Source organism: Neopsephotus bourkii, unplaced genomic scaffold (genome assembly GCF_033783945.1).
Source record: "Neopsephotus bourkii isolate Nb327-2 ecotype Australia unplaced genomic scaffold, CSIRO-AGI_Nbou_v1 NB_1783, whole genome shotgun sequence".
Lineage (NCBI taxonomy): Eukaryota > Metazoa > Chordata > Aves > Psittaciformes > Psittacidae > Neopsephotus > Neopsephotus bourkii.
Window position 1 is genome coordinate 936,618 of NW_026902257.1, and position 12,750 is coordinate 949,367.

At 40.2% G+C, this 12,750-nt stretch overlaps 1 protein-coding gene across 12 annotated transcripts in view; it reads right to left on the reverse strand.

Moving 5' to 3' along the window:
- Window positions 1–12,750, reverse strand: part of ZMIZ1 (zinc finger MIZ-type containing 1) — a 344,499-nt gene that overhangs the window by 46,694 nt on the left and 285,055 nt on the right. For all 12 annotated transcript variants that reach the window (XM_061380030.1, XM_061380041.1, XM_061380032.1 and 9 more), the window contains one exon: window positions 5,241–5,385. In XM_061380030.1, coding sequence (XP_061236014.1) covers window positions 5,241–5,385 — 145 coding nt within the window. The remainder of the gene's footprint in view (window positions 1–5,240; window positions 5,386–12,750) is intronic.

The window sequence follows — 12,750 nt, forward strand, 5'->3', positions numbered from 1 at the left end:
CATAGCAAAACCCTAAATTGTTTTATCTAGTAAATACATCAGAGAGGAAAAAATGTAGACTAACACTTACATGTACTTACCAGAAACAAACAGAAAAAAAAAAAGACAAAAGTATGGCGGTTGTGTTGCTACATATTTTTCTTACTGCAATAGCACTGACTCTCTAATCAATACAGAAGCCCTGTTTTCGCATCTGTGCAAGGTGCTGTACGTACAATAAAAGACAATCTTTATCCTACACCTTTTACCAAGCATGTGAAGAGCATATATTTGAAAAGAAGTTGAACTGCCCATTATTATTTTCAGAGATTGTGTCCCTCATGCTCTCCTATCACAAGAATTGACCACAAACGTGTCGCCTAAAATGAAATACAGATTTTTCACATGAAAATATTACAAGCTGAATTATTAACAGCTAACGATTATGCATCAGTTTTTAACGAGGGAGTACTAATAATTTGCATTTAGCTTCAATATTCTTTCAAGGTTTTCTTCCACCTCCTCCTCATAGTAAGTGTGCGCGTTAAAACTAGCCTCTGGTTTCACTTGGAGAACAAGATGGGCAAACAAGTCTTGGGACAGTACTTCGGAGCAATTAGCTCTATCTTTACAATGCTTAGAGCATCAGCATACTGTTCGGAACAATTCCCGAAGGTTTGTTAGTTTTTTTTTTTCTTTAAGAAAAGGCACTTCTGCAGAAACAGCTTTTGACGCTGAACTTTTCCTTTATTTTTTCTTGATGGTGGATATTAACATTTCTTGACAGAAAGGAAGACAGAAGAAAAAGAGATGCTGCTCTTGCGGAATCAGGAGTAATACAGGTTGTTTTACTGGGTATATTCTCTTATTAGGATTTACCATCTGTTCAGTCCCTCATTATATTTATTTCACAACTTCACAAACAGAAAGATGAAAAGACTTTGAAACAATCTTATCTTTCACCTAAAGAGTTTTGAATTCTTTTGCAAATATTGTTCCTGTATGCCACAGCTACATGCAGTAACGAAGTGATCCCTGACTTCAAACTGATGTATAAAATACACACAACGTGCTTGTTTTCAAAGAAGTGGTATATGCTGCATCTGACCTTTCACTTTAGCCATTTCTCTCATCCAGACTTTTTTAAATTGAATATCACTGTTGGTTCAAAACTGCCTATGATGGCAAAATTGAAAAGGCAGCAACCTTTTCAGAGACTCTGTCACTGTTTCTGCTGGTGTGTTATAGCCAGATCACTTCTGCTCCTTAACAAACAATGTAAGAACCAATCCTAATCACTCATAAATTCAGAGAATTGCCATTCTTTCCAAGAGCTCCTACCAATGTCGAAAGTTCAACTCTAAGTAAAGTTTGAATAGAAACAAAAAACGCACAAAACCAAAAGCTAAAAATAAGCACCTTTGTAACACAAGTCTAATGAATAAAAGGTATTTATGGCAACTGCCTGAACATAAAACAATAATGATAATACATAAAGCACCTTCCATAATACTGAACTACTATTTAATTTGATCTACTGTTTAATTTTCTCAAAACCTCCAGCTTTTTTGTGATAAAATAATTTTATCTTCATATTTTTCATCAATCTTGACTGCCCTATACAGACATTGGTACCCTTTGGTCACTAACTGCAAGATAGCTGGCAATTAATACAGAAGACCAAAATTTGGAGCTAGAGAGAAGACAGTAAAAACCTGATGAATGTTCATGACCCTGTACCAAACTGCAACTAACAGCTGTCTATTTTCAGGTGGTTTTGCTGACAAAAATAAGTTTTATTACAAGTTACGCATTAAATTATAATCCTCCTAAGGCTTGCCTAAACTGAGCTAGGGTGCAATTCCCACTGGGACTGATGGAAACTGTACCCATTTCAACCAAGATTCAATTTGATCCACATGTAAAAGTCCACCACTTAATGCAATAAAGCGTTAAGCGGGAACTCGATCAAAGCAAAGGAAGTTGTATAATGACAATAATCACGTACTTATGTAACAGCATTTGCTGAAGACCTTAAATTCATTTAAAAGTAAAAAAACCCCAGCCACCTTAAGTAGTATCTGTTATTACAGACACATCATGGAAAACTGCAACAAAAGGAAGTTACGTTACTCCCTGGAAGCTAGAAAGCATGAAATTTCATTCCTACGCAGAAGGGCCAGCCCAAAGACTACTGGCTTTCCTTAAGTCCCACATAAATCCTTTAAGTAGGACTTTGGTTAGAAGTTATACAGAATAAGGGAGGTGGATAGGGCTCACACTGGACCTTGAGGACAGGAGTGAAACTTATCCACATTAATCAATAAAAAAGTCTTAAATTAAAATAAATCAATGAATCTCCCATTCAAGTTTGAGCTGATTATTATTATACTTAAAAAAAGAAAGATAAGATTGAGGGATTTTTATCTGAGAATCCACTGCTCACGCTGTTCATAAAGCACAGAGTTTGCAGTTCAACCAACCACCGTACATGAGGTAATAGTTATTTAGCTGAAAATTTGTTCTATATGCAACACTTGATCATTCTGTTAATGAAAAACTAAATTTAGAAAGAAATTACCACCATACAGCCCCTGTTCTGTTCCATGCATACACATCCCTGTATGGCATATACTCTGCTCTCTGTAAGTGCAATTGACCAATAGAATCATTGTCAAAGCCCTCCTTGATCTGTCTTCTTCTTCAGTTTTCTCCCACAACTCAAATTAACTTTTTAAAAATAAAAGGTTGTCCCTAAAAATAGGCCAGGCCTGAATTCCCTCCAGTGTATGTGTCCACAGTTTCTTAAATATGAATCCTTAGATTCAGATTCTTGTCATACATTCCTGAGTCAGAATTTATTTTAAATACCTGAGCCCTGTTTCAACTTTGAGACTAAGCAGCTGTGAGTCTATAGCACCAGGTACATTGCAATTCTAGTCCTTGATTAGAGTTCTGGGTAATTCTGTTGCTAGTAAAAGCAACAGCAGAAGAAGCTCTGTCTGAAGGTACTCAAAACAGTCCTATGACTATGGGTTTTTTTTGTCTATTGCTATTCAGCAACTGACGTATATCCTAAATTCCCTGTGTTCAGCTACATAAGGTTTTTCAATATGCTCTTGGTAGTTTTAATTTAGTATCCAATTCTTTCACAAAACTTGAAGTATCCAGTTACATTAATTTCTTGCTTGTTTGAATTCATACAAAACCCTTGTGGATTAGAGATAAGATACTGTGAACTTTAATACTAAGCTTTTGACCCAAATGTAATTTAATGCAAATACAAATGTTGCTTCATCAACAGCTTTATCACTGGAATTGTACTTAATGGCATTTCATCTTTTTTTTTTAAATTCAAGCAATCAGAAAAATCTATTCTTCACCCTATTCTTCACTACTGCCTTACACACTGATTATAAAACACCCATGAAAATAAACAGTTCCAGTCGGAAAAAGAAGTTGGAGAGTCACGAGGTGTCTCATTCTAATGCACCACTCCAGAGATTTTGAGTAGTCACAGTTATGGCTAAATTACAGACAAGACAACAGCATACGCTGAAGTAGTGATGCAGGTATTTCAAATCCCTGAGAGGCTGCTGCAGATATTATAGGTATGAAGTTATGCTACAGGAATTATGTTTCTAAAGGGGCATCTCATAGGTAAACAGCACTAATTTAGAACTGACTCTCAGCACCTTCTTCAGTAAAGGATTTCAAGGGCAATACTCAAGAGAAACTTACAAGGACTATTTCATACTGCACAGGATATTTTACTGTTATGCAGAATATAGGGTAAGCCAGTATTGCCAGAAATGCTGGTATTTATGTTGAGCAGAAGAAAGTGTTTATTTTTTGACGTGTAACAGAATTTCAGTGAAAAACTGACATGAAAGAAGAGTTGTGCCTATCTTATCTAAGTAATGTAGCACACAGCCCCTGTGAGACATAACAGTGCTTTCATCCTTACTTTATAGACTCCAGGGGAACAGAGGCTAAAAGGTCAGATGAGAATCAGGCATCTAAAAACTACAAAACTACACCTAAGAGAGCATATACTCTGCACCACACTTTCTCTGCAGACTGGACACTAATTCCACCTTGGCTTCTACAAAGCTTTTCCCAGGTGTAAAAACAAGTTATTTTAGAACAGAAGGTGGTTCGGTTTTGTGTTTGTTCTTTTGTTTGTTTGTGGTTTTGTGTGTGTGTTTACCATTGACCAACTGCAAAATGTGGCAATCCAGGTATTTTGAAAAGCCACTGATACTGTATTATGCTACAAAAATGGACTTCATTCTCAAGGGCTATAATAAAAGGCATAGTATTTGCATAATTTTCCCATGAATACAATAAAAATAAGGAGAAAAATAACCAACCCAAACCCAGAAGTGGTTTCCAGACGTGCACATTTGTATAGTGGACTTCATGTAAATGGACAGGTACAAGATGTCCCCCAGCTCCATTCTAACACAAAAGTTCATTACTTATGCTACCATGGAAGCTATGTACAAGGATTTCAGCCTTATCCATGCTCTACACAAAAACAACTTATACTATTTGTGATTTCTTTAATGTAATGCTAAGTGAAAGAAAGCTTTGAGAAAAACCCTCCCAGAAACACAAAAGCATAAAATGGATGTTTAGTCCTGTCTACACTTATTTTTCAGTTTTTGCCTTCATCTAGGCTCTGCAGACAAGAAATACAAATACTGCTCCTCCACGTAATTTGGTAAAGGCTTCACATCTTCAGCTTCTTCTAATGTCCTTTAATGCTCACATTTTCTGTAAATGAACAGAAGTACTTTGTGATCCTCACCTGATAAAAGGTAGCACAGGACATTCTCCCATGTGTGGTTATGTCCACTATACAATTGGTTTGCATACATTTCCAATGGTGCTCGGAAAATAGAACATCAGTAAAATGTTTTCAACCTTAAGAAAAGGCAGCTGTATCTAAGTAAACAGTAGGAAAATGGCTTGGGAGAGGCACGTTGTAGAATTTTATCTCTAGGGCACAACATGAAGTTTGAAAGCAAGCCCACTTGATCTGAGCACAGATTTGAAGACTGATTCATCACTTCACTATGCATCAGGGAACAGCAAAGTCAAAACCCGGGTTTATTTTGTACTTGCTCTAATTACAGATCCCCTGTTGTCTGTAGTGCTGTTCAGTGAATAAAGCATCAATGGTAACAAGCATTTCACATCTGTCATGCAGTACGTCTGCACACACTGCCACTCCTACAGACTGGGCTGAGACTCACCTATGAGAGAGGGTGGGTTTCATGGAGCTCATAGAGTTCATGGGGGGTTGCATGGGTAGCTTCCCTGGAGGATCGTTCTGCCGGCTTTTCTGATGGCGAAGCAGCAAGAGCCGTCCCAGCTCCTCACACCACGACGAAAGCAGTGCTGTGCAAACAGAACAAAATAACAGTAAGTGCACAACCCAAGAACCGGCACAGCCAAGTGCAGGTGCATGCTACTGTAACAGGAGTCTCAATCCCAACAGACAAACCCCAGGAGTGAAGAGCTTGTCCACAATCGACCACTCATATTATTATCCTATCAAATTGAGTCTGTATTTGCCCTACACTATCATTATAATGTTTTTACACAAGTTACTAACATTCTGCACAGCCCAGGAGGGAGAACTTGTCTGAGCTGAGCAGCACAGAGATGAACAATGGATGAGGCACAAAGACACAGGATAGCTGTTGTGAGTAAAAACAGATATGGAAGAATTTGTTTCACGCTCATAGAAATGTAACAAATATATACAGAAGACATCGTTCACAGAGGGGAGCAAAGAACAACAACATCTCTTTTCTGTTCAGCTATTTTTGTGCAAAAGATTAATTGGAGAGACATGAAGAGAAACCCATGTGAAAGAATCCATTTCCAAACCTGCTATCAGCCACCAGTCTTGAACACATAAACATGAGAATACAGCCACACTGATGTATGGATACAAAGTTAGCACTTAAATCTATATTTGACCCAGCACAACCCCTAAATGTGTATTTCCATTATGTGCCTAATCTTCTAGTCAATGAGGGCAATTCTGTGCTTACAGGAAAATCACGCTTATGAACTATGAAGATGCAGAGGTTTCCTACAGGGACAAAAAGCTTCCAGCTCCAGCTGAAGGGATGAAAGGGGTCATTATCTCTGAAAACGTGGCCTCTCCTTTATGCAACCACACTCAGAAAAGACCAGCCCCTGTTACAGAAACCGCCTAAGTAAGCACAGCCCCAGAAAGTGACTGCAGGTGAAATCTGGCTCCCATGAGCGTGTCCAGCCAAGACACCCCACTGGAGCCCAACTGAGCCTCAAAGCTGCATGTTTAATTCCAGCATCAGCAGTGGCTCTGGCAAAAAATCACCAAGGCACAATGCAGTGAAGAGTTTCACCAGAACAAAGTGCAGACTAATTGCAAAATTCTGCACTTGAAGAAACATTCTCAAGGGGCAGTGCTTGGGGTTTTTCCTCCTTTAAAGTATGCTTTACAAAGCCCTCAGAACAATAAAATGCTTCATATTTAATTTTTAACTAAGTGCTTTCCTGAGGTGTTACGAACTGAACACAAATCAACAGATTGCACAAGTAGGTGAGAACCAGAACACTGCTCAGAACCCAAGCTGCCACAGCGGTTCAGAGTAGGAGAGCTACACATGTAATTTTAGGCTTCCTGGTTTAAAAGAGACAAATGCAGAATTCACTAAAATTGTGGCTTTCATTTTCATCTTATTTTTCTAGTGTGTTTTTGGTTTTTTTTTTGTGGCGGGTTGTTTTTGTTTGTGTTTTTTTTTTTTTTACCAAATAACAGAATCATAAGCAGTAGCAAACTACCATTTCGTACACCACCTTCTTTTTCAGTAGCTATCGTCCATACGGTACCATTAACAAACTGGAACAAATTCAAAGAGACTAATTGTAAAATCGTATGGGGGGTGAGGGGGGAGACGAAAACCAGTTTTGCCAAGAGCACCCACAAATATGAATTTTCAGTACCAGAAACAATTGGAATTACTCAAGTTTAATGGCCACACAGGGAAAGTACTTAAAGCCCGATCCATTCCTGTGAATAAATCGCACATTTGGACAAAGGAGAGGTAGTAATTTCATTGCATTTATCAAGCAGAAGGTCAAGAGCGGTGTTTAGGGAGGCATTTTAGAGCTCTGCTGTGACAAAACGGGGACACTGCTTCTTTATGTAACTAAATATGGTCACTTGGAAATTGTCAGCCTCACATGTAGCTACAGAGAGCATTCCCCCGAGCAATGTGAAATGTTCCAGCAACGAGTGTCAGCCTAGGCTGCTTCTCTATTAGCCAAGGAATCTGTCAACAAGCATTTGATCAAATTATACTCACCTTTTATCTCTGGCATATCACCACTAATGTGCCAGTGACAAAGGCGCCCTCCCCCTTTCCAGCCACCTGGAGACACAAATCCCTGCCTTGCAGGGCTTCTTCCTGCACACCACTTGAGCTCTGAGAAACAGGAACAAAGTGTTCTGCTGAACGCTAAATGCAGCCGTTGCAGAGTAATAGTGGATGCTGAGCACTTCCACAGCAGAGTGTAATTACTACAGCATCAAATGGAAATCGTCCATCTTAAATGAGGCTTTGATGGGAGGAGGGAGCTGCTCCTTCTGCACACCTATGTGCACTTGATAAAAAAGCAAAAACCCAATGGATCTGAGAGCAAGAACCAGCAAACAAAAGACAAACCTGCTTGGAAAAAAAAGTGGAGTAACTCCTGGAAAAGGAGTAAGTAATGAGATAGCACTGCTTTGGTGAGATGAAGGAAAGATCTTAATGGGTTGTTATTATTATTACCAATATCCAATACACACATTTATAAAGGTGAAATGTAAACCATTAAAGAACAAAGAGGTCCTCAAGATAAGCTGGACAGTTTCATTCTCCAATTTATCTAGAGAGGAGTCATGTTTTTAGAAACTAAGAGACTGCAGGTATTAAACGTAGCAAATTTACTCATCCCTATCACAGCACTCATTACTGAGAGGTTTAACCTTTCCTCCCTTGGGACATTTCAACTCATACACCATGTATAATAATTGCTCTCTTTCCTGCATCACTGTTTGTGCATGGAATGAAAACAAAGAGTTGTTTGTAGCCACCTTAGGAGTAAGCAGTCCCCCTCTATCCTATTCAGTAGGAGCAAGAACCGTCTAAAGGAGTCTGCTCTCCTCTACTAGAAATGTAGGGGCAGTCTCCATTCCCCCCTGCCCCAGCTACCTCCACTGCTCTGCTCTCCGCTTGGTAAGATGAATATATACCCCACACACATCTGGTACAGCTGGCTTCTGGAGAACATCACTTCCTGGGCTATTCAAGCACGATGAAACAAACTCAAAATGAATTTACAGATTACACTATTCATCTTTAGTGTACTTAGTTACTGCTTTTTATGCTGACAGTATTAGGCGTATCTCAACTCATTTACACTCAAAGCACGAGAATTTCAGTATCATATTATAATGAACAGATAAAGCAGCAAGCACAAAGGACAGCTACAGATGGTGCCAACAGTCAGTCTCTCCCTCTCATAGCACAGCCAAGCAGCTGCTTTTTCTTCCCCCTTCGCCCCTCCTCCTTGTACAACAGGAGCACAGATTTTGCAGATGGACCATCCACACCGTCTCTCACAGCCTCTTGCTGCAGCAGTTTAATGATCAGATTTAAATCGTATTCCTGTGCTGCACTGCTACAATGTCCCTTGCATGTAATGATGTGGCTTTCCTGCTTAAGTTGAAGTTAACTGTTGCAATGGGGGAGGGAAAGGCAAAATCCCTAAATGTGCACCCCCGCATGCACCTCCATACGCAGCCCAGGTGTAAAATACAACCTGGTTAATAAACCAGAATTGACATTTTCAACCCTTGTTCAGTCATGGAGGGCTCTAACAGCTCATGCCAAAAGATGCATAATAATGGCAATCAAATGACGTGCTGACAGTTTAAGTGTATTCATACATTTATTTGGCTTAAAGGGACACACTCTGGGATGACTGGTGCAATATTTGACCTACTTTCCTCCATTTGCAAAACCTGTATCATTCTTAATGGGACTGCATTTTACTTTGAGCACTGATGTATTTTCATAGAAATAAATCAATACTGATTTGCTAATGATGACTGTGTTAAGAAACCAACGCAGAAATGAGCAGCCTCGGCTTTCAGATTTGCGAAATAGAGAAAACCAGAAAGATTTAAAAATAAGAGAAATTTCAATTATGAGAGTCGCCCAAGGGGTTTGCCTAAGGAAATGACAGAAAAACACATTCAGAGATACTCAGCTTGCTGCTAACCAGTCCCATTTTTGTTTCTCCTTTCCCTGAAGAAGAGCAGACGTTGCAGGAGTGTGTCTCAGCACAGAATGTAACCGACCTCTCCTGAAAATACCCATAAATACTCCCACACACCCGGCGCTGGCCACACTTTATGTCCTTCTGAATGCCTCCTGGAGTTTTAAACACTTTCATTGAAAAAAATCATGAGACATCGCAACGTATCCAACACTGGGATCCTGAGGACAAGGAGAGGGAGGGGAGGTGTAAGGCAAAGATTTCTTTTTTCTCCCCTCAGCCTGAGTCACATTTCAAGCATTTTTCTGCAACCGCAGAGCTAAGCCTTGTTTGAAAGAGAAAGGAAGCAATTGTTATTTAATCCCCTGCCTCTAGGAGCCAGGTCTTTAAGAACATGCCAAATATCACAAGATTTGCGACACAATTACTAGGACTGGCCACATCCCCGGGTACTGTTCTTTTCATGTGAGGGCCCTTCTGTGCTGAAAACCTGTCAGGCAGTATGGAAACAAAGGCTTCCGCTGCCCGCTCTGTGGCACCTTCCCATCCCTCAGAGCCATGTGTGCCTATCACTCACCAGCAGCACCAGGCACTTCCGTGAGGAAAACCAAGGAGTTAGAGCTGGGGAAAGCCATGGATCACATCCAGGCTACCCACTCCACTTACTTCTTGGTGACAAATGATGCTGGCGTACTTGCAACAATTACGTGCTGGGTGCTGATGACGCAGCTCAAAGGATAGTTTATAGCCACAGCACTGAATATTGGTACAGCCTGTTACAATCCCTTTTGGGTCAGGGAACAGAAAGGGGAGAAGGAAAACAGGCTAAGCGATCAATGCTACCCCATAGATTCACTAATGCAGTTCATTAGCTGCATCCACACCAGCTCAGAGAGCTGCAATCCTGTAACTGACTGATTTAACTCAGTGTGCTGTAGTAAGCATCTCCGAGTGAATGAGCCAGTCGGCTCCCTAGAAAGCAAAATACAGAGAAGCACAGTGCTAATCTATTTACCTATTATGATACCCTAGTATTAGTTACAGCTTATCACCTCAGTAAATCGCTGCCTCTTGTTAGGAAACATGCTTAAAGGTGCAGCAAACTGTTATTTACAGGCAGACACTATATTTACAGCCACAAAGACAGGTGAGGAGGGGATAGGACAACAACTCAGTAATTTCAATGCCTTCTGCTTCCCGGGAGACTGCTGGAGGAGCACAATAGGATTACCGCTTCCTTGCTGCAGTTAAGCTGCAGTGGATAGTTCAATAGGCAGACTGGCAGAACCGTATTTCTCACTCACTGCAATGAAAATATTAGGAAAAAAGGAGGAGTTTCATTTGGAAAGCTATCTGTTCAGCACCGTCTCGCTACTTTGGTTTTCTGTCTCGAAAGGAAACGCATTTGGCTGAAAAGATATTTACAGCATGAATGAGAAAATACAACATTTTTTTGCAGGTCATAACCATTAATTTTACGTTGCTTTTAGAAACAAATCTGTATTTTTTACATGCAGAATTACAGCTAAGTGGAATACAGAACTACTGAGGGCTTCCTATCCTCTTCTGTATAGACTGCAATCTAAATTCAGTTTTTATAAATTATCCAGTGAAATAATTTGGTGGGGTAGGAAGGGAAGCAGCAGAGAAGGAGGGAAGTGGAAATTACTATTGTCTTGACTATTTAAAAATGATAGTCTTTTTACACAGGAAAAATGGAGATTACATACTGTTTGGAAAAATATATTAAAAATGTTAACTACCTGATGATCAGTGTGCTGTAGTCTTAGAAAAGTCATTTCAATTGCATTAAAAGGATGGAATCTTTGTCCACAATTTGGAAAGCAGTAAATCAGATGTTTTCCTTGTGTTTTAAAAGACATTTTGTTTTTAAGGAGCTGGGGAATGGAGAGAGAGGAAAAATTGTTCATCCCCAACTATTTCAAGGATTGATATTCCTGCAGCTCTACTTCTCACACACGCCAGGAAAGCCTGGCAATGGCTGGCTAACCTGTCAGACAGTCAGTCAGGGCGGGAAAGCAACGCCACAATGGAAATAGGATGTACCTATCCATTAGGAGAAATTCAGAGTATGTGTGTTTGCCCCTCCTCTTCAGTTCTTTCAATGTACCGCTACGTGTCCTAACCTTGTGACAGACAAGCCCTACCCCTGTCATTACACAAGCTTCTGCTGTGTATCTGCCTCAATGCAGAGAGCACAAAAGGAGTGTATATAATGCCAATTACAAAGCAGAAGTAATCATTTCTCAGCAGTCTGGCTGTTTGACACGGACTCTCAGCAGTTCCCAAGGAGCCCACCCCTCCTTCCAGGTCTATCTCTCTGGCTGCCAGCAGATGCCCACTGCACATGCAGGGGCCCATGGCACAGAGCCTGTGCTTGCTCCCAGGTGTTTGTTCCCAACTCATACCAGGAGGCTTACATCCCAGCTGCCTGCTTTTCTGGAGCAGCTGAGGATTGTGCTTGCCGTTCTCCATCATGCAAAATCAGTGATATGAGCTTAAAGAATCCAAGGAAGTTGGATTAAACAAACTGGTTTTATCTGGAATTAGAAGTACCAACACAAATGAGGAGCACCACTGCCAAATACACGCAGGTTTAGAAGGTGCTAGTCCCAGTGACTGCACAACAAACCGCATGGAACTGAATTCCCTAGCAGAGCAAAGGCAGCGGCTGGCTCAACCCCTGCTTTGGGAGGCATGAAACGCCCACAGTTGCAGAAGGAACACAAAGTCAACAGCCACAGTTCAACACTGTGAAACACTATGGTACATGTTTCTATCACTAATATCCAAATAATTCCCTTTATCAATGCCTCCTTCATTACTATAGCTAGAGATGTGTCCTGCAGAAATACCCAGCTTTGCTCTGGTAGGGTCTATCATGCAGTTATATATTATCATTAAAAAACAAACACTACATAGGTTTGTAGCAAAATAGATAACATGGGGAATGCCTAATTAAATGAAATGTAATATAAAATTACTTAACAGAGGTTTTATTCAATAAAACCGTTACTGCAAACCTGAAAGTTATCTAGCATGTGCTTTCAAGGGTGCTGCATAAGAGTGACATGAAGTAGAAGTCTGGTCTTGAATATGGGTCCAGCTTGTCTTGGCATATCTTCAGCTCTTCACAAATACCTCTCAAAACACATATATATTGGCTTCCAATTAGAATATTACATGCTGGAGACACATATTTGAATACTGCTATCCTTATCCCATGTCTTCAGTGGAAGCGGGATTCTCCAATTTCCTTCTACACTTGCCAAAACTTGGCAGAGCATCTTACCAGATTCACTACATTAACTTTGAAGTAATACATTACAAAACATAGCAACAATGGCTCAATTTGGCAAGCACAAAACACTCTGCTTGGATCCAGATAAAATACGTAAGCACCTCATTTAGGCTTAGTTG